Source organism: Acomys minous, assembly GCF_964271855.1.
Source record: "Acomys minous genome assembly, chromosome: 7".
In the NCBI taxonomy this organism is placed as follows: Eukaryota; Metazoa; Chordata; class Mammalia; order Rodentia; family Muridae; genus Acomys; species Acomys minous.
Window position 1 is genome coordinate 125,152,532 of NC_140488.1, and position 20,911 is coordinate 125,173,442.

At 44.7% G+C, this 20,911-nt stretch overlaps 1 protein-coding gene and 1 pseudogene across 7 annotated transcripts in view; both read left to right on the forward strand.

The window, feature by feature from the left end:
• Positions 1–2,171: 2,171 nt before the first annotated feature.
• Positions 2,172–3,785, forward strand: LOC311602055 (sororin-like; annotated as a pseudogene). The gene is made up of 2 exons: positions 2,172–2,924; positions 3,759–3,785. The product of its transcript is annotated as a sororin-like (transcript).
• A 13,785-nt stretch (positions 3,786–17,570) lies between these two features.
• Positions 17,571–20,911, forward strand: part of SH3KBP1 (SH3 domain containing kinase binding protein 1) — a 360,074-nt gene continuing 356,733 nt past the window's right edge. For 2 of the 6 annotated variants that reach the window (XM_084788562.1, XM_084788564.1), the window contains exon 1: positions 17,571–17,925. In XM_084788562.1, coding sequence (XP_084644688.1) covers positions 17,922–17,925 — 4 coding nt within the window. In that variant the 5' untranslated portion in view covers positions 17,571–17,921. The remainder of the gene's footprint in view (positions 17,926–20,911) is intronic. The other 4 variants (XM_084788559.1, XM_084788552.1, XM_084788558.1 and 1 more) reach the window with 3 other exon arrangements.

A 20,911-nucleotide genomic window follows, 5' to 3' on the forward strand; every position in this document is an offset into this window, starting at 1 on the left:
CCCATTCCACTTTTTATGTAGGTTCTTGGGATGGAATTCAGGTCATCAGGCTTGTCCAACAAGCCTGTTTCCCCACTAAGCCATCTTCAAGGGCCTTTATTTCATCTTAAATAAACTGTTCTCACCTTAAGCATGCCTCAAGTTGCCTTTTGGGTTTACACTAACATATCAGAAAGTTTCATGGATTAAGTTGGCAACTTTGGGGCATACTTTATCAAATTTGCTAAAGCTTGTTAATACCAACTTGCAAATACTCAAACTCTGGGTCTAAAATATCTCTTGTTATCCTGGTGTGCTACTTTCTTTTACTGGAGTTTGTCCTTCTGATGTTTAAGTAAAAGTTCAGGCTGGAGAGATGGCTCAGTGGTCAAGAGCAGTGGTTGTTCTTCCAGAGGTCCTGAGTTCAATTCCCAGAAACCACATGGTGGCTCACAGCCATCTATAATGAGATCTGGCTCCTGCATCTGGCATGTCAGCAGAATACTGTATAAATAATAAATAAATAAATCTTAAAAAAAAGAGTTCATGGGATGTTATGTATTTGGAATTCTTCTGAATGTCTGAAAGCGTCACTGGGGATTCAGCTGAACATGGGACTTTAAGTTGAAGATCATTTACTTTCAGAAATTTCTAGTTATCTACTAACTTCCAACTTCTAGAGGCATAATCAAAAAGACCAATGCTATTCTAATTTCCAATTCTTTGTTATGAAACTTGCTTTTTGGCCTTGAAGTTTTCCACTTCAAGGTGGAAATTCAAGGCAGTGTTAGGAATGTTGAGCATACTGTATTTTGACTATGATATATTTTAACCTACTTTTATCGAAAGCTGCACTGACTGCTGCCCACATTGTTCATTCATTGTCCTGGACTCTTGTTTGGTTCTTCCCAGGTGGAGATACTTGCCCTTTCACTTATGGATATTTTCTTGTGTTACTTATTTCTAATTATTTACTTTTGGGAGTGCTGCCTCTAAAACATTGGGTCATATGGAATGGTCTTCTATATTTTCTCACCTTTACATTTTGTTTTCCATTTCATTGTCTTTTTATTCTACCTCCTTGGAAATTTCTTTGACTTTATATGAACATATTTATATATACTATTTTATTAACTCCTTGAGAAATTCATGCACATAATGTAACATGGCCATAATTTTGTTACATTAAAAAATTTAGCTATTGTATTCAAGTTACCACACTCTGATGCTTATCACACCTTACTCTCTTTTCTCTTTCCATTCCTCCCACCTTTTCTTTCTACATTATTCAGAATATCTCTCCAGACTCTGTATATTTGGTGAATACAGTTTTTTTTTCTCTTAACATCCTGAGGACCATTGATTTTGTTGTTAATGTTGAAAATTTCATTGACTCCCCATGTGTTTCTTTGCCTTCGTCTTTTAGTCAGTCCTACTTGTCTTATTACTTGACACTAGAACTATTCTTCAACCACACAGTCATTTTTGTTGATACTAAATACTTAACCTGGGCAGAGAGACTCTCCTGAGGAGTGATGGAGCCATGGGTCAGCCAGGATCTTATAGGAAATAGCTGTCACACTTCAACTGAGCATCGAGAAAGGTTTGATAAAGGACATTTTTCTGTTTTATTTTTGAGACAGAATTTCTCTGTGTAGCCCTGACTGTCCTGAACTCTACTTTGTAGACCAGGCTGGCTTCGAACTCAGAGAGATCTGTCTGCCTCTGCCTCCTGAGTGCTGGGATCATAGGTGTGTGTCACCACACCTGCTGATAAAGGACTTATTTGAAGGCATGGGCAGTGTTTTGGGGGAGAAAGAAAGAATAGGTCAGTAGTATCTCAAAGGTAGCAATCATAGAGAGCTGTCACCACCTCACGGGTGAAGAGTAGGGTATGGGGAATTGTGTTTTGGACACTGCATGGTCTCCATGTGTATCTGGCAAGACTGAGTCTGGAAAACAGAAGCCACGCTAAGGCATTTTTGGGTCTAAAAGTTTGGAAATAGAATTATACTTTTACATTGGGAGTCAGCAGAGCCAGTAAATGTCACTATCAAAAGATCAGAGGCGTTCCCTCACCAGGCTCGGGTAATTTGAACATTTATAGTCACAAATTTCCAAGTTGGCACTAGCCTGAGTTGGCGACCATGGCACAGAGACTGAGCCAGACCATAGACATGTTGGAGCAGTGAATGTGGTCTGGTGGGGCTGCCCAGTGGTCTGGGCCCAGGACTCCACTTACTAAGCCTTCAAAGGGGTCCCAGTGGAAATGTAGCTTAGATCTCCCCAACATCTTTCCTGAAATCTGGCCAAAGACACCTTATGCAGCTCCAGTCAGAAAGGCCATCATCTTGAAGAAGATTGTAGCTCGTGCATTAGAGGTCCCAGCTGCCCACACACTTCACAGGATTCCTAAGAGCTCATTTATCTTGGAAAAAGAAAACAGTCCTCCTCTTAAGGAACCTACCAAAGAGGACCTCTTAAAGACTTGTAGTGTCCCCAGTACTCCCACCAACACCCCTGTGATGTACACTCAGAACGTTGAGTCTAACTCTGGGGAAGGAGAGCTGGACACCAGAGACTTGGAAATGTCTCAAAAAGCCAGGCAAATCATACAGTCAGCTACAGAGCCTCACTTCTGCCTCAACCTCCAACCCAGGCTGCCACTCCTTTGGCTTTGAGGGAGCTGAAGATTTGCCTGCAGTCTTATCTGTTCTATATTCCAAGTTAACCGAGATCCCAAAGATACCTGCTAAGCCCTGGGTCCAGAGCTTCCTGGAACCTCTCCACCAGCTGTGAAAGAGAAATGCAAGAAGAAGGTGTCTGAGATCCTGAAATCACAGCTGGATGCATGGACTATGGCCATGAATGCTGAATTTGAAGCTGCTGAGCAGTTTGAGCTTCTCATTGAATGGGATAAACAGGGATGTCAATCATTGAATGAGGTGAACTGGCTAGCCTTCCCCTCCCCTTCCTGTCCATATTGCCCCTTGAGTAGAGCAAGACCTATAGGGTCCTCTTTACTGGCCTCATTACCCAGAAAGGTGTGGCTGGCCACCCATCAGAGACTTTCTTCTTCTACAGTGTTGGAGATGAGATGCCACTTCTGCACTGAGCCTGCACTGTCAGAAACAGGTTCAAGCCATGGGCTGTCTCTATGGTGTTGCTTGCCCTCTATTGGTGGCTGGGAGTCCAACCACCAACAAGTAAAGAGTTTGTGTGTGTGTGTGTGTGTGTGTGTGTGTGTGTGTGTGTGTTCTGCATTGGGTCTGTAGATTTAAGAGAGGACTCAGATGCCAGGGAGACAGTTAAAGCCTTGAGGAAGAATCTGGACATTGAGTCTGTGGAGTCTGAGATACAAGAGAAGGAGAGAGTCATGTTTTTCTTTTGTTTTGTTTTTGTATTTTTAAAAAAATACAAATGTTTGTTATGTAGGAACTTGTGGAACTCTGCTGGATAAGGTTGAAGTCTGACTTCTCAAGATAGCCATTTTGAGTTCTGTCTATGATGGTAGACTCCCTTTTCTCAGTGGCGTTCCAGTTCTACCTGATCTGGTAACCTCAGATTTTGTAAGGAGTGTCGCATAGCCCTTAGGGAAGATTGTAAGCCCAACCCTTTCCTGATAAGGAACTCAGTTCAGCAAGCACAAGGACTTCCTGGAAGTACCCCACCCAATGCTGAGGAAATCCTAGCCTCCACCAAATGACCTTTAATTGTACCTAGAAGTTATCCCCTCACACGTAGGATAATTAAGTACTGTGTTTTCCTTCTTGTAATAGGGTCCCTGTGTCACTGCATGTAAATGAGGTACTGTGCTACTTTATGCAGATTAAGTATCCTGGCACCCTTAGCCCCCAGCAAATCAGACACATTTACTATTGAAACCTCTCCCTACTGCCCAAGGTTTATAAATAAAGGCTGGCTGAAGTGCTGGGGACCTTGCTCTCTTGCTCGCTGTTCCTCCATCATGACCTCTGAGACTCCATTTATTCCGGGGGGAACTGCTATTGGATGCCCAGTTGTCAAGCAATGATGGCAGAACTGCCTTTGCAGTTGCTGGATCCTGCTCCACCACTGCTGCTGCTAGCTGGTGGGGGAGAGACACGGAGATGGGGGGATAGAGACAGAGAGACAGACAGACAGAGACAGAGAGACAGAGAGAGACAGAGAGACAGAGAGAGACGGAGAGAGACAGAGAGAGAGAGACAGAGACAGAGACAGAGACAGAGAGAGGGAGAAGAAGAGGAAGAGAAAGAAAAAGTTGTTTATAGGACCACTTGGCTGCAAGATAGCCTGGTAACATTTGAGAGTGGTTGTCTTTTCTAAGTTAAAAGACAATGTGGGTGCCTGCGATAGAAAAGTGTGCAAGCTGTGTTTTATCATGCAGTGTTATGCCATGAGCATTTGCTGTACATCCAGATTGCAAATACATTCAGATCCCTTGACAAGCAAAATATCTTTGAGGATGCACTGGTATCCCGTATAAAGACCACTAAGTAGGAACTATCAACCGTGTCAAAATAAATAGGCTGTTTAGTTAGATTGCAGACAACTTCATCATTTCTAATCCAATCAGACACAATGACTTCCTGTTCCCCGGACTGCTTGCTTCTGGGAAGGGATACTGATGGAGCATGACATTTAGCTTCTTTGAACTCCAGTCCCCTCAGTTGTTAAAATAGAAATAATAACACTTGACTTACACTGACATTGCAGATTAGCAGAAGAGGATGAGGGAATATCACAGACCCTCTTGTCCATCCATGATGCTGATTATCTTAAAATCATCATCCTGGTTGCCTGGAGACATAGGAGCAGTGCCACTAATGCCAGGCCTCTGCTCCAAGGATATAAAATACTAATTTTTTGTCATTTGGAAACTTTGTGCTTCTTTATTTGGAGTTTGGGAAGGTCTAGTTATAGCTATGAAAGACTGAGATACATATAAAACTGCTACATATTTTTGTTATTTAGAAAAACTTTTTTTTAGAAAAACTATTTTTATGTGTGCATGTATTCGTGTGTGTGTGTGTTCACTTATACATGTGTATGCATACATGTGCATGTATGGAGGACATCCACGTAGATGTCTTACATAGTCACTCCTTTTTAAAATTATTTTGATTACTTTTAAACTTTTTTTATTTCAAAAACTTTGTTTTGAGACAGCGTCTTTCACTGGACCTGGAGCTCACCCATTTGGCTAGACTGGCTAACTACAGGAATCTACTTATTGCTCTCACCACCCCGCCTTTAGCTTTTGGGGTACAAACATTCAGCACTGCTCTGTGCTTTTATGTAGGTGTTGGGAGACCTAAACTCAAGTCTTCAATCTTGCACTTTACCAGATGAGCCATCCTTCCAGCCCCTGACATTTAATTCTAAGTAAGACAAAATTTCATTTCAAGATTCTCTCTTGCAGCCTGGAGTGCTAGTGTATGCCTATAATCTCAACACTGTGGAGGCCGAGGCAAGAGGATCAGGAATTCAAGGAAATATCTTGTGGCAAGTTGCAGGGTCAACCTGGTTTTACAAGAGACACTTCCTCAAAAACAAACAAACAAACAAACAAACAAACAGTTTCTTCTTGCTCAGGATATTTTCTGGGTACCAAATGGCTAGATGGGTATAGTCAAACTGGATGCAAGAAATAAAAGTATCTGGATAAAGCCAGGGGTAGTGGTGTACACCTGTAATCTCAGCATTTGGGAGGCTGAGGCAGGAGAACTGTGAGTTTGAAGCCAGTCCCAGCTGCTCAGTGAGGCCCTGTTGCAAAAAGCTTTCTGATTTAGGTCAGCCCAGACTGTAAATGGGCTGAAAGCAGCTCCTCGGAAAAAAGCTTACCACCTCATTTAAGAGTACCACAGAATTGCTTAAGTGTTCTAAAGTCAGAAATTTGAATTACTTTTGTCTTTATTTTTGTTTTTGTTTTTTCCCAAGGTTTCTCTGTGTAGCCCTGGCTATCCTGGAATTCACTCAATAGACCAGGCTGTCCTTGAATTCACCGAGACCTGCCTGCCTCTGCCACTAAGCCTAGCTTTGAATTACTTCTTAGAGTAAGGTTATGAAATACTGTATGGTCTTATGTCATGTGGAGCAAGCCAGTAGGCAGCACTGTCCACGGCCTCTGCATCAGCTCCTGCCTCCAGGTTCTTGCCCTGCTTGAGTTCCTGTCCTGACTTTCTTCAATGATAAACAGCAACATGGAAGTGTAAATTGAATCAACTCTTTACTCTGCAACTTGCCTTTTGGTCATGGTGGTTTTTTTTCCACAGCAATAATAATCCTAACTAAGGCAAACGTATTCTCAAAAACAAACAAACAAACAAAAAAAAACAAAAACAAAACAGAACAAAACAAAACAAAAAAAACAAAAAAACAAAACCCAAAACCAAACCTATTCCTGACAGGGTTAGTATTTCTCAATCAGATATATGTGAAAAAAAAAAAAGGTTAATCTTTACTGTCCACTTGAGCAGAGTTAGAGTCACCTAGGAGACACAGTTCTGGGCAACTCTGTGAGGGAGTTTCATAGACGAAACTGAGGAGGGAAGAACCTCCCTGAAGGTGGTGGGTATGTGGGCTTGGATTCTAGGCTGAATAAAAACCAAAACAAAACTGAGAATGAACATTCCTCTCTCTCTCTCTCTCTCTCTCTCTCTCTCTCTCTCTCTCTCTCTCTCTCTCTCTCCCTCTCCCCCTCCCCGTCTCTCTCCCTCCCCCCACCCCGTCTCTCTCCCTCTCCCCCCTGCACCCCCCCACTCTCTGACTGTGCCCACGCTCCTGCTGCCATGCCTTCATCAGGATGGTCTTTAACCTCAAACTGTGAGCCTATGCCAAAGATCTTTCCTTTCTTAGACTGCTTCTCATTAAGTATCTGGGCGCAACAAGGAAACATTTATGTGAAGTATGTGGATAAAGTAGTGAATATAGGTAATTTGAGATTCTTCTAAAGAAAAGTGACCCCCATTCTCCAAGGATCTCCATTTTCTTTCTTTTTCCAACAAAACATTTGTATTGATTATTTGAGAATTTCACATAATGCACCCCTATCACATTCGCTTCCCAGTCCTCCCAGATCCACCCTCATCCTTCTGACCTCCTCCCACAAAGATAAAAGAAAAAAAATTCCATGTCTGTTTTGTTGTGTTGCCCATATACTTGCTGGAGCATGGTCACACTCGCAGTGGCCAGCCCCTTAAAGAAAACTGAATCCCTCCTCACCCCACCCCTGCCAAAAGCCATCAACTAAGAAGAGCTACACTTCAGCAAGGGACCTCCATTTTCATCATTAGAGCAGTAGGAAGGGGATACAGATAAAACAATTACAATAACAGCAGGTAGAGAAATTTTTGGAGGAATAGTTTATGAATATTTATGAATGAAAAAATGAGGAGATGACAGCTCCTAGGTATGGTTGAGGACAGGGGTTTATTGTACATATGGCGGGGAGAAAACAGCCAGAGGCATCTGGAATAGTCTATACTGAACCAGGACATGACAGGAGATGGCGAGATTGAGAGAGGAAGGAGATGGCAGGCAAGTAGACCAAGAAAAGAGCTGAGGACTGTTGTAGGGTGTTCACCAGAAAAGGCTGCTCAGACATGATTTAAACCAATAGGAGGTCTTTGTTAGCTGGCCAGTGACTGCCCTGGTGGTTTGGGATGCAGTGCAGCCCTAAGCCTTTCTCAGGGTGAGCTTTTAAGCACAAAAAACTACGTTCTGTGTTGACAACCTTCAGTTAAAAAAATTTAGGCAAAGCTAAACTACAGAAGCCACAAAGCAAGGTTAGTACATTTAGAGACTTTCCCAGAACTATGGGCTTTGATGAATTAGGTCTTTGTTTCAGCTTTTTGGCAGGTGGTGCTGTCTGAATGTTGAGTTTTACAGCCTGAACGGTGCTTCCATCATGGAGTCAGTTCTGCTAAGGTCTGGGGTTACACTAAGGTCTGGGATCCTGTTACAGGACCAAGAGGCCAAGACAGGAACCAGGAGCCAAGAGGTCAAGAAAGAGCATGGGAACTTAGAGAGTGCATAGCAAAAATGGCTAAGTTATATAGGAATCCGGCTGGGCAAAAGGAAGCCCAGCTTCTGGACTGGAGAGGATTAGAGTAGGGGGTGAGGTGAGAAGCATTGGGAGGCGCCACAGATACTGAGTGAGACTTGTCCTAGGTTTCCATGGGACCTGAGAGTTAACAGTGACAATTACACGTGCAAAAAAATGATAATAATAAAGATTAGAGAAGACTTGATTAAAATTTCTAAAGCTTTATTTTACATGTATAAATGTTTTGCCTGCACCTACAAAAGAGCACCATGTGTGTAGTGTCTGGAGAGACCAAAAAGTGGCGCTGGATCCCCTGGAACTGGAGTTAACCCAGGCTCTTGTAAGCCATCATATAGGCTCGGGAGTCTGAGCCTGAGTCCACAAGCACTCTTAACCACTGAGATGTTTCTCCAGTCTCAGACTACTAATGTCTCTTGGTTTTATTTTTAAAGGCCTTAGTAGGTATTACTTCTGTATGATAATGATATGAGTATCTTTCATAAAAGATCAATCAGTTTTGGTAGGACAGAATGAATATTACTAGATGCTTCTTTCAGCTCAGTTTCTTTAAAAAAAAAATTCGTATCCATTGGCTAGATCTGGGTAGGGGTTCGAAGTTTACTCTTCACAGTTGAGTGGAGAGTGGGGTCTGACTTTCACACGAACTCTGGTGCCACATATTTGACCACATCCCCTGGATGGGGTCGGGGCCTGGTGCCACTCAGAGGAAGGACAGCAGGCTACCAAGAAGAGACTTGATACCCTATGAGCATATATAGGAGGAGGAGGTCCACCTCAGTCACAGTCTTAGGGGAGAGGAGTAAGGGGAAATGGGAGGGAGGGAGGAATGGGAGGATACAAGGGATGGGATAACAATTGAGATATAATATGAATAAATTAATAAAATATATTTAAAAAACATTCGTAGCTGGGCGTGGTGTAATCCCAGCATTCGGGAGGCAGAGGCAGGTGGATCACTATGAGTTCGAGGCCGGCGTGGTCTACAAAGTGAGTCCAGGACAGCCAAGGCTAACACAGAGAGATCTTGTCTCAAAAAAACCAAAAAAAAAAAAAATTAAAACTTTGAATTTTCAATTATTTATTCATTTGTGTGTATGCGCATGTTTGCATGTGTATATGCTCCATAGCACATATGTGGAGTTCAGAGAGCAGCTTGATGAAGTCAGTTCTCTCTTTTCACCATGTGTGTCCCAGGATGGAATGGAACGCAGGTCATCAGGCTTGGTGACAAGCACCTTTACACACTGAACCATCTCACTGACCCTTTGTAGCCATTTTCATTGCTAAACACCAAGCAAGTTCTCAGTCCACCCAATTGTTTCTCTTGGTTCTGAGGAACAGAGGTATAATGAAAGTTTCCTATGTTGGCTGCATCAAAATCCCCAGGACAGTTGGTTAAAACATGGGCCAGTATGTTTCCAGTTGATCAGGTCTGAGATAGGGTCTACAGTGCATCCCGCTAGTTAGGCCCCACACATTGATGCTGGGTACCAAACCTGGTCCTCCTCTGTGGCATAAACAAAACAAAACAAAACAAAACAAAACCTCAAACCAACCAACCAAAAAACCACTAATCAGGAATAGAAGCCCAGGCTCAGAGATGGCAAGCAAAGCAGAGGGACAAATTTCACTGACTCCACTTTTGCCTGTGGCCAGTCTGTAGTTATTTCGAAGGAGGTAAACTTGATTTAAGTGACTCTATTTAATAAGACCTTGTGCTACATAAGGGTTGTGCCACATCTTATTAGGTAAGTGCCTGGCTCAGAGACTTTTCAATTAACTCCCATGGCCTCTGGGGCTTGAGAAGGCACCTTGCATTGGCTCTCTGTGCTGGGAGCTTCATGACCTGGGAAAGGGCTCAGATAACTGGACTTGGGGTATGAGCTTGTGGAGTTGGTGGCACTGAGGATAGTGGGGTAGTAATGATTGCAGTGGTGACCTCCTGCTGGGCAGCAGCAAGGTGATATTACTGGAGGAGGCAAAGCACGCGGAAAGCCACCCCACTTGGCATCACAATCCATCAAGCACAAATGCTTTTTTCCCCCCAAGACAAAAGATACATAACATTTATCCTTTTAACCATTTTTAAAAGATGTATTTATTACATTTTATGTGTATAGGTATTTTGTCTGCATGTATGCATATGCACCACAGTATAATCTCTGGAGGAATGTTTTACGTAATTAGCAGTGATAATCAGTTATCTCTAGAAATATTGATAATAGTGAGCCAGCACGCCCGACCTGAATTAAAATTTCTAAGGCTTGAGTATACGCGTATGAAGGTTTTGCTTTCACGTGTGTGATACCTACAGAGGCCAGAAGGGGGTGCTAGATCCCCCGAGACTAGAGTTCAGGTGGTTGTCACCCTAGGTCCTCTGCAAGAGCAGCAAGCGCTTTACATTTCTGAGTCATCGGTCCACCCCACGCTACCACCCAGAACCATTTTAGGTGTAATTAAAGTTCAGTGGCATCAAGAGTACTGTAGTCATCACTGCAATCCAGCTCTCGAGCTTTTCCATGATTCCCACACTGACTGTTTATAGTGACTATTACATTTGTTTTGCTTCTGAGGTATAATTCACACGTTGCACAAATTGTCTATTTAAGGTGTACAATTCCCCCTTTTTAGAATTTTCACAGTTGTGTGAGCATATATACAGTTAACTTTAGAACATGTTGTCACTCCAAAACAAAGCCCTGTACCCATTAGCCAACTCTCTGTAATTCTACCAGGCAGTATGGATTACCAACCTCCTTTTTTCTCTCTGCACTTGCTTGTTCTGGATTTTTAGGAGATGGAGTCATACAATAAATGACTTTTTGTGCCTGGCTTCTTCTGTTGGTTACAATCCTGTTTTCTAGGATCATGTGCATTATAGTGTAAACCAATGATTTTATTCTCTTTTAAGAAGATTCAAATATGAATCCATTATCTCTCCCACATCTCCACCCAACAGAAACTTTTGCCTCCACTTGGTTGAGCAACCCACCCACCCAGATTCCAAGCCAGAGAACAAAATGTTTCTTTAGAATTCTCTATCCTGGGGCTGGAGAAATGGCTGTGATTAAGAGCACTGGCTGCTCTTGCAGAGGATTTAGGTTCCTCCCAGCACCCACACGGCAGCTCACACTCAGCCTATAGCTCCAGATCCAGGGGATCCAGAGCGCTTTTCTGGGCTCCACAGGCACTAACCATCATGTGCACATACATACACACAGGCAACATAGTCATACACATAAAATAAAATAAGCCTAAGTAATCTTAATAAGAGAATCCTCCAAGCTAGGCCATGTTGATTCATGCCATTAACGCCAGCACTCAGGAGGAAGAGACAGGTGGATCTCTGAGGCTAGCCTGGACTCCAGAGTGAGTTCTAAGACATCCAGGGCTATACAGTGAGACCCTGTCTTGAAAACACAAGCAAGCAAGCAAGCAAACAAACAAACACAATCTCCCACCAACCAACCAAAAGACAAAAAGAATTCTCCATCTTGGCTCCTTACCGATGTAAGTCATCTGCATTGATGGAACCTGTATGACATTTTTCAGATGTACTTCAAAAATGGCTCCCAAGGACAGACAGGAAGTGGCGCATGTCTTTGATCCCAGTACGCAGGAGGCAGAAGCAGGCAGATCGCTGCGAGTTGGAGGACAGTCTGGCCTCCACACCAAGTTCCAAGCCAGCCTAGACTTCATATGATAGCGAGATCCTGTCTTCAAATTAAAAAGAAAAAGGTTCTCAAATGGTCACTCCTCCTGTTCAGTGGAATGCCATCACAAATGCTGCCCTTTAATGTCTGTAGCCTCTTGCTGCCTTTCTCTTTCCCCAAGGCTCTCCTCCCCCTGGGCCTGGGCCTGCTTCCGTAGAGCAGAGTCCATAGGTGCCGAATAGGCACGTGGAGCCCACTGGTGCTGCCCATTGCCTGTAGATTCTCATTCATCCTCGGCTGGCACAGAGACCCCTCCCGCTTCTACACAAGGCGACCCCAGACTCTGGGCATTCTTACTTGCTCTCCCTTCCCTCTGTCTGGAATGCTAGATCGCAACACTCTGTCCAGCCAAAGACCCAGCTCTGCTCTAACCTGGCCTGTGTTGGGGCCCTGAACTTAACCACTTAAGTTCAAGGGAAAAAAAAAAAAGAAACCATTTGTGCAGGTGAATTCCTATCCTTAAATCTTCATTATTGAATGTCAAGATCCTTTTTGTCAGTTTAGCAGTGCTACCTGGGTGTTGTGCCCTGGCTGTCCTGGATTCACTTTGTAGACCAGGCTGGCCTCAAACTCACAGAGATCCATGCACCTCTTTCTGCCTCCTGACTGCTGGGATTAAAGGCGTCCAACCAGCACCACCCAGCACTCAGATATTCTTTAGAAATTGTATTACATTTTAAATTGTGTGTTTAAGTGTATGTGTGTGTGTCACAGCACATATATAGGACAGAGGATAACTTTTGGGAGTTGGGATTTCTCCTTCCATCATGTGGGGCCTGGAATCAAACACAGGTCATTAGGCTTGCTGGCCTTTCCTGGCTAAGCCATCTCATTGGTCTCCGTTCTTTAGATTTTAAAACAAGAACACCTGTTACAGCTGCTTCCTTTCCATTTCCTTTGCTAGGGAACTTTCTAAAGGAAATAGTGATTTGGCCATGAAAGATCTGCTCTGATTGGTTGGTTTCTGCCTCTCTGCAGATCAGGTAAACCCTGTTCTCTGAGATTTGTTGGAAAGGATTCATAGTCAGTGACAAAGGGAATGTGGCTCCTTCCAAGCTTGGCCTCAAGGTTGCTCAACACAATACAACAAAAAAATGTTCATTTTATGGCTTTTGACTTTGACATAAATTATTGTTACCTAGTGCATACACGATGTAAAGGAAGAACGGAAAATACTGTCTTAAATCCACAGATACCAGACCTTGCTCCCTTGATAAAAGGGCTAGTTGCTGCATTCCCCACTGTAAAGTTACTAGTTTCCCTCACTGTGAGGATGAAGACATTTATGAAGGGGCAAATACTTTGAGGGTATGCAAATGCCCTTCTTCTACTTAAATTTTCACCCACTAAGTTGGGAATCTTAGTTAGATTGTCCTTGCACCAACTATTACTACAGTCTTCTGTTGTTTTATTATTATTTTTAAATGCACACATATGTGGATCTGTGCAGCATTTGCATGCAAGATCCAGAGTTGACCTGAAGAGGGCATCACATCCTCTGGAGCTAGAATAAGTTACAGGTCATTGTGAGCCATTATTTGGGTGTTGGGAAGTGAACCTGGGTTCTCGGAGAGAGTAAAAACTAGTATTAACTGCTGAACCATCTCTCCAGTCCCCTGTTTTGTTTTAAAGACAGGATAGCACTCTATAGCTCAGGCTGGCCTGGAACTCACTATGTAGCCAATGCTGGCCTCAAACTCATGATGACCCTTCTACCTAAGTCTCTCTCCAGTGCTGTATTATAGGCATGAACTATCATGGCTGGCCTATCCTAGTTTTCTAATAGTATTGCTCTCCCATGTTTGTTTCTTTTTCACTTATTCATTGGAATCTCTCTGCAAGGACAATTTATTCCCTTCTTCTTGATTTTTTTTAAAGATTTCATTATTTTTATTTATGTATATGTGTGTGTATACCACATGTATGCAGGTGCCTATGGATGCCAGAAGGCATCAGATCCTCTAGAACTGGAGTTACAGGAGCTGTGAGCCACATGACGTGGGTGCTAGGAACGGAGCTCAGGTCAACTGGCAGAGTGGCAAACACTTCAACTCAGCCGTCTCTCCAGTGTCTAAATTTATTTTATGTGTAGTTTGAGCTGTTCCTGATTTGGCCTTTAGGACAACTTTCATTAATTTTTAAAGCATGTCTTTACTTTCTAGCACTGTGAGATTTGTACTCCATAAAGCTCACCAAAAGTGCTATATAATGACAGTCTTTTGTAAAGCACTCAGTATGCACTTTATATTAATGTAAAGATGATATTAAAGGTTATCAAAGCAAAGTATCATCCATTACATGTAAATTACAGATGTCAAGCCCAAGCACAGGGAAAGAGCAAGTATGGCAGGTTGTAAGTGCTGGAGAAGCAAAGGCTCAAGTACCTTCAATTTTCATCCCAAACGTTGCTACCACTGAGCTACACAGTGATGCCTTTTAAGTCACGTGATGCCATTTTACTGTGACAAGTCAGATACTTTGCATTTTCCAAACCCATTATCTATTCTGGTAGAAATGGCAGTTCAGCGGGACAAAGATGTGGTATTAAGTACGATGGTATTTCTCTAGAAATATTCATGAAATGAATTAGCATAATTTGGAATATGTTTGAAACCCTGCAGTAGCTCTTCTGTTTAGAGGATCCACTGGCAGGAAGGAGGCAGGATGAGGAATGACACTTGTGTGCATGTCAGCAGCTGGATTGGAATCTTGACGGTCACTTGGCTCGTGCTGGTCAGCAATAGCTTCTCAAAGACAAGTGAGCAGACAATAGGATGAGTCTGAAGAACAGAGCAATAAGGGGGGGGAACAGTATATTCGCTCGTGATTTAGAGAAACTGAAGATGAAAATTTCTCAAGTTTTGAATAGAATCGACAGTTGGTTTATTAAGGCATTAAAGTCAGGGCGCATCTCGAGAATGTTAAAAAAAAAATTAAGTCTTGCTATCAGTCTTTCTTTTGTGATAAAATGCCAAGGTTGTCGTTGGAGAAAGTACACACAGAGCATGGAATGAAGGTACAGTTCTTCAGATCAAGAAGGAAAAGTTAGGCTGGGTTGCCGCTCAGTTGTCCGGCACTTGGGTTCAAGCCCCAGACCACAAACCCCAAGCATCCCTGAGGCAGACTGTAATGTATGATATATTGGCAAGATAGGCCTGTGCTGTTTAAGCTCACTGAAAAGCTGGCTCTGGAATTGGGTTGTCCTACCCCTCATCCCCATTTCAGACCCAAGCATGTTTGTTTCAAAGTGTCCTCCAAGGCCCCTTTTCTGGAATTGGGCTAGTTCTCCTAACTCTGCGTCAGGAAGGAGACTATAGGAAAACATCCCAAGAGTAAAACCACTTTGCCCTTGAGACCAGTTAGAAGGTGAACCATCTCCAACAGAGGTCACTATTGTTTATTCCATGATAACAAAAGTGCCCGCTATGGAAAAGAGAAGCTAGAAACTCCAGCTAACTTTCTCTACTGCCCCAGTCAGTTTCTGCTAGAATTAGGTATTGTGTGCACCTGATTTGATAGTGTTCTGTGATTTCTTGCTATCAGTTCTTCCACTTTGGCTTGCTATATACTTACTAAACTCACTCAGAATTGAAAGTGTGACTACCACAGATCATTCTCTGGACCAAGCAAATCACCGAGCAAGACTCAAAATGTCAAGGGTCCTTAATCCTTGTGATGTTGGCAAAGCAACCCAACTAGAAGGCTAAGATTAAGACTAAGATCAAGCATGCTCTTTCTCGCTGAAGAATCCCTTGCTGGTTACTGTTTTAGGTGCACTGGACTCTGTGATGTCCAGGTAAGTCTGGTAGATTTCATCAACAGTGTTCAATGACTTTATTTCTTAAAAAAAAAAATTGTGTGGGTGTTTTGCCTATGTATACACCACATGTGTGCAGTGCTCACAGAGGCCAGAAGAGGGCATCAGATCCTCCGGAGTTACAAATGGTTGTGAGCCATCATGAGGTTGCTCGGAATTGAACCCGGTTCTCTCTGGACGATAAAGCACAGCTCTTAATCATATTTTGACTCATCAGTCTGAGAATGCACGGGTCAGCAGGCACAAATTTTCAGCACCCCAGGTGCCAAGCCACCACAAGCCTAGCTCAGCTATTTCCATATTGAACACATACCCAGCTATTTTGGGGGGTCTGAAGGTCTTCAAGAGAGAATTAGGATGGTCTAATGATCTGCAGCTTAGCCAAGACAGCCAATTTTGGAATTGGCCAGATCTCAGACCAGTTCTTGTTGCGCTTAGTGGAGAATGGTCTAATAGCAGTGGATTAAGTTAGTCTCTGAGTCTGTGTTTGTCAACTGCAAGTTCATAAGGTTTTGCTGTCTTGAGCAGACTATGGATATATCAAGGCCTATAACAAGCAAGTCAGCTGTGTAGCTGAACCGTCTGTCTCTTAATTAGTCTAGGTTGCTGTGACACACAGGGACAGTATCTAGAAAAGGATGCTGCTTATTTTTAACAGTCCGAAAGTCTCTCCTCTTCTGTCCCTCTCACTCATCTTCAGGATCATGCTATGTGTCCCAGGCTAGCCCTTAAGTCAGAACTCATTAAATTCACCGTCTCCTCTGCCTCAGTCTTATGGATCAGCTCTTCCCCCGGCCCCCCAAAAAGAACCCGTTTCTACAGAAATCGTAGTCTATGACCAATGTAAAATGATGCCTCATTATTATTCATTGGGTATGCAAGACAGGTCTCTATTGGGCATGAGGCCAGCACTTGTCACTTTTGGATCACTGGTCCCCAGCCTCCATTTGCAGGGTCCAATGATCTAGCTTCTCTCTTGTCTCACTTTCTCTTTCGTCTATTTCATTTCTTGTCTAGCTCACTATCTCTTCCTACCACCAGATGGTGGAAAGTGGAAAGGAAACAACAGGATGGTAAATGAATGTGTTTGCAGGCAAGTCTCTATGGCTGAAAGGTGTGGTGGGGAATGGACCCCCCTCCCCAAAAGGAACTTGTTATGCCTTCTGCCCAGGCATTCCTATTTTCATGTTAGCGTCCACTAAAATTGTTGTCTGTTGAGGTTTGAGGATCAATATGGTGCAAGGATGCCTGACGGAAAACAAGGCAATCTTCTGTCTCGGGACCTAGAAAAATCCCTAAGCTGAAGAGTCCCACACCTGGTCCAGGCACCACTGGGTCAGGTGTAAATCGGGTCCAATCCTGTGAGAGGCAATGCTCAGCAGCACACCTGCCCAGCACTCTCGCTGCGCCCTTCTCTTTAGGCGTTACTAGCCCATTACTTCCCAGGCCTGCCAGCACTCCCAAGCTGCAGCGAAAGGCCCTTTCCTCCCAACAGCCCCCTGTTAGCAGCCTTCTTCTCAAGGTTCTCTATTACCCGCCCCCCTCCAAGCCCGGGGTGTGTGGGGAGTGGGCAGGTGTCACCTGTTAATAACCCAGCAGGTGTCTGGCTCTTCACCTGCTGGCGGCTTCCCCTCCTCCAGCCCTCCTTCCCCGGGGTTCTGCCTTCCAATCCTCCTTTTCCACGTGCCCCTCAATTCCGACGCCCCCACCCCCACGGACCCCCTAAATCTCCTCTGGTCTCGAGGAGTCTCGCGGCATTTCCCGGGGTGTGAGCCGAGCATAGGCGGCTAGGGGGCGACCGCTGCGGAGCTCCTGCCGGGACAGAGCGGACAGTGAGAGGGGCCGCTGAGCTGGGCCTCCAGAGGACGCGCCCTGGAGCCTGGCGGGACGCCGCTCGGGCCCCGCCCCTCGGCCCCGCCCCCGCTGGCAGCCACGCCTCTCTAGCGGGCGGAGCCGCAGAGCTTCGCCAAGGCGAGGAGGAGGGGAGAGCAGGCTCCTCCGCGGCTGTAGGGCACTGGGCTGGGCGGTGCTTTTTTTTTTTTTTTTTTTCGCAATTTCCACTCGCGGCGAGCAGGAAACCCGGAGCAGCCGGGCGCAGCGGGGCCGCGATGCAGCAGCAGCAGCAGCAGGAGTCGCCCCAGGGCAGCAGCGGCAGCGGCAGCAGAGGCAGCAGCGGGCGGCGCTGAGCTGCCACCACCATCTCTGAGGAAGAAGCCGCCCAGCTGTAGCGGAGTCCCGACGCCCGCGTCCCCGATCCCCGCGCCGCGACCTCGGCGTCCCAAACCCCACGCCCGGTTCCGCCAACTTTCACGCTGCTTCGGCGGCTCGGCCCGGCTTGGCGCCAATGGGTGAGTGCAGGGGCCGCTGGAATCCTACTGCCCTTCTGTGGGTAGGGTCAGCGCGCCCAACCTGAGACCGCAGACCCCGGGAGGGCGCCCTGGAGCAGAGCCGGGAGAGTGACATCGCGCTGGGCGCCCTCCCTCGCTTTGCGCACCCAGATTCACTCTCACTTGCTTTGGTGTCCCTGTGGAGCCCGCACTCGGCAGGGACAGGAACCCGAGGGGGCCTGGGCAGAGAATTGCGGGGGCTGGCTCCCGGGCTGCCTGGGTTGAAGGATGCAGGGGGTGTGGTTGGCTTTTTCGGGTGGGCGGGGAGAGTTTTGTCTTTACCATTCTCCCACCCAAGCACACCCTCCCCTGCTCTGCGGACGCGGGTACAAGGATTTGGTGGGCTCTGGCCCAGTGCACGGCTCTTGGGGTTCCTAGTGCCTGCTTGGCCCAGTCTGAGAAGAACCTTGAATCTTGGGGTCTTTGGGGGAGGGTTAGATTGCCCTCACAGCCAGATGGTGCTGGCTATGGGAGGTTAGGAAACGCCCCAGTACTGGGCATGGCAAGCTGTCCCAGGGTCCCGAGCTCTTCATGCACTCCCCCACTTGTGGTTCCAGCTCTCACTCTTTCTGACTGTTTTCCCCCACCCTAGACCACTCTCCACTCTGCAGGGCCAGGAACTGGAAATGGTGATCCACTTTTTGATTTACCTAGCAAACATAATTTCCATGGAGGCAGCAATATTAGGTCTTCTGGGTCCCGTTTTTATTTTAGACCTGACAGTGTGGCAACCACCTTACTGCTCAGAGGAACAGGCACTTAATGGAGCAAGGGACTTGTGATTGTCTGGTCTCTATTAAACGTTTGGTTTACCTAGGTAATAGTCTTGCTGATGGCCAGCCTCTGCTTTTTTTATGCATCTAACAGATTGTTTTGGGTGTTTCTAGGCCAAGCATAGCAGTCTGCACATTATGATAAATCACGATAAAGTGAGACTTCTCTGTATTCAGGTAATAAATAGGATCTTGGTGCACTACCCAGCAAGAGAGAGGGGAGGTCTAACTCAGTAAGTTGTTGACAGTGAAGTTCAAATTCAATTTGAGATTGTTTACCAAAATGCCTTTCCCTTGTCCAAAGTGGAAGTGATCGGGTGGCCTCTCAGGTTAAGTATCACTTTTTTTTTCCACAGTGTCCTTTTTTGATGATCATATCACCCCAGGTCTAAATGAGTTCCATCTTCTTTTGTTTTCACATCAATATTACCTATTGTAGTGTGTTTAATATTCATTTCCTCTACCTAAGGCTCAGTGACCATGGGGATAGCATTGTGTTGTATGCTGCTCAGCATAGTTTTCTTTGATGCCTGGTGCAGATCAGGCTCGGAATCAATACTGGATGGATGGATGGATGGATGGCATGAAACTCCATGGAAGACACAACACTTAATTCACACTCTTGTTTTGCTTTCTGTTGATTAAGTTGACTTAGTCCATTGGCAAAAGTTAAGTAATTTCAAACCCCTATAGGTCACTTTAGAAATGCACTGCTTTCTCCTGAGCTGATAAGGAATGTTGTTGGGATCATTTGCCCTTTGGGGTGGGCTACTAAAAGAGGTATACACCAAAAGAAGTTGCTCCTCTGCATAAGCAGGCTATGCTTTGTAGATCTCAACGGAAAGAGGATGGAGTCTCCTTTAAGACGCAGCAGACCTGTTTATCATTGAGATCTAAACTGTTTGCATTCTTAGACTCTCTTAAGAAAATGAGAGTGCTTCTGCAATTTGCAGCCCTTTCCAGGGTCATTTTAAAATTGTAGCCATTATGCAAGTAGGGGTGCAGCAATCAATTATTATTTATTTAAGGAGTTCATACATAGAGGCACCAAGAGTAAAATGAATGCTATTTCATTCATTATAATGTGCCTAAGTGGGATTTATGGTGCTTGTAGTAGTTGGTGGGCAAAAATCACCTGCTATTTTCTAAGGAGTCCTTAGTGGGGTATTTGCCATGAAGTACAGATATTTAATAGTTGATTCTATTTGTTTTCTAGTAGAAAGACCTAGTGGTGCTGAGGTTCTGTGCACACCACACACATACATACACGCACACACTCGCGCACGCATAGTCTGCTTCTTAAAATTTCTCTGGTTTTCTAAAGATTTTTGTCATTTAACAGTCTGTTATGCTTACTTGGCCTGATGACAGTTTTTCTGCTGATGGCCTAATGGAATCAAATCATATAATATAGTCCTTGATCTGAACACTAACTGAAAGTCACACAATCCCTAACCCTGAAATGAAGCTATCTAGTTGTGCAGTGGTCTTTTACCCTATGAACTTGCTGGGAGGGGCCTACAGTGCCAGACACAGGGAAGCCTCTTAGAATTAGAGCAGTGCAAATACTGTGACCCAAATCTGGGAGTAGTGAAAGGTTTGCAAGCCAAGCAAGTGACTTGTGTTGAAAGATTTTCAGAGTAACAACAAAGCTAGACAGATTGGGGCAATGCTGTATCAGTGGTAGGCTATGCTGAAAGAAAGCTAAAATGGATGCAATGTGATGCCTTCCACAAACAAGTCTTGAGTTAAACATGGAAGGGCTCTCCCTTTTATTTTTAATAACCCATGGCTAGAGCAAAACCTTACTGCTTACAGAGACTGGTCATTTCCTATTTTACTCCCTTAGTTACCTTTGCATTATTCATATTCATTCATAATGCTTGTGTTTCTAGTTTCCTGAAATATCCTACATGCAGCGATAAATGTTCCATCATCCATCCCTCCATCTTCTGCTTTGTGCCAAGAAACAGGTGCATGTTACACGTAGACCTGCCCACTTAAACTTCTCAGTCTACTGGAGGATTTGAGTGCAAGGGTTGTGGCAGCGTGTAAGTAAAAGCTATAGTAGGTCTCCTGGAAGAAGAGAAGAAGAATCTGGTGTAGGCTGGAGAGCGGGTGAGGATGATGTCTTGGAGGAGATTGTGAGTCATCACCATCCTCCTGTCACCCGC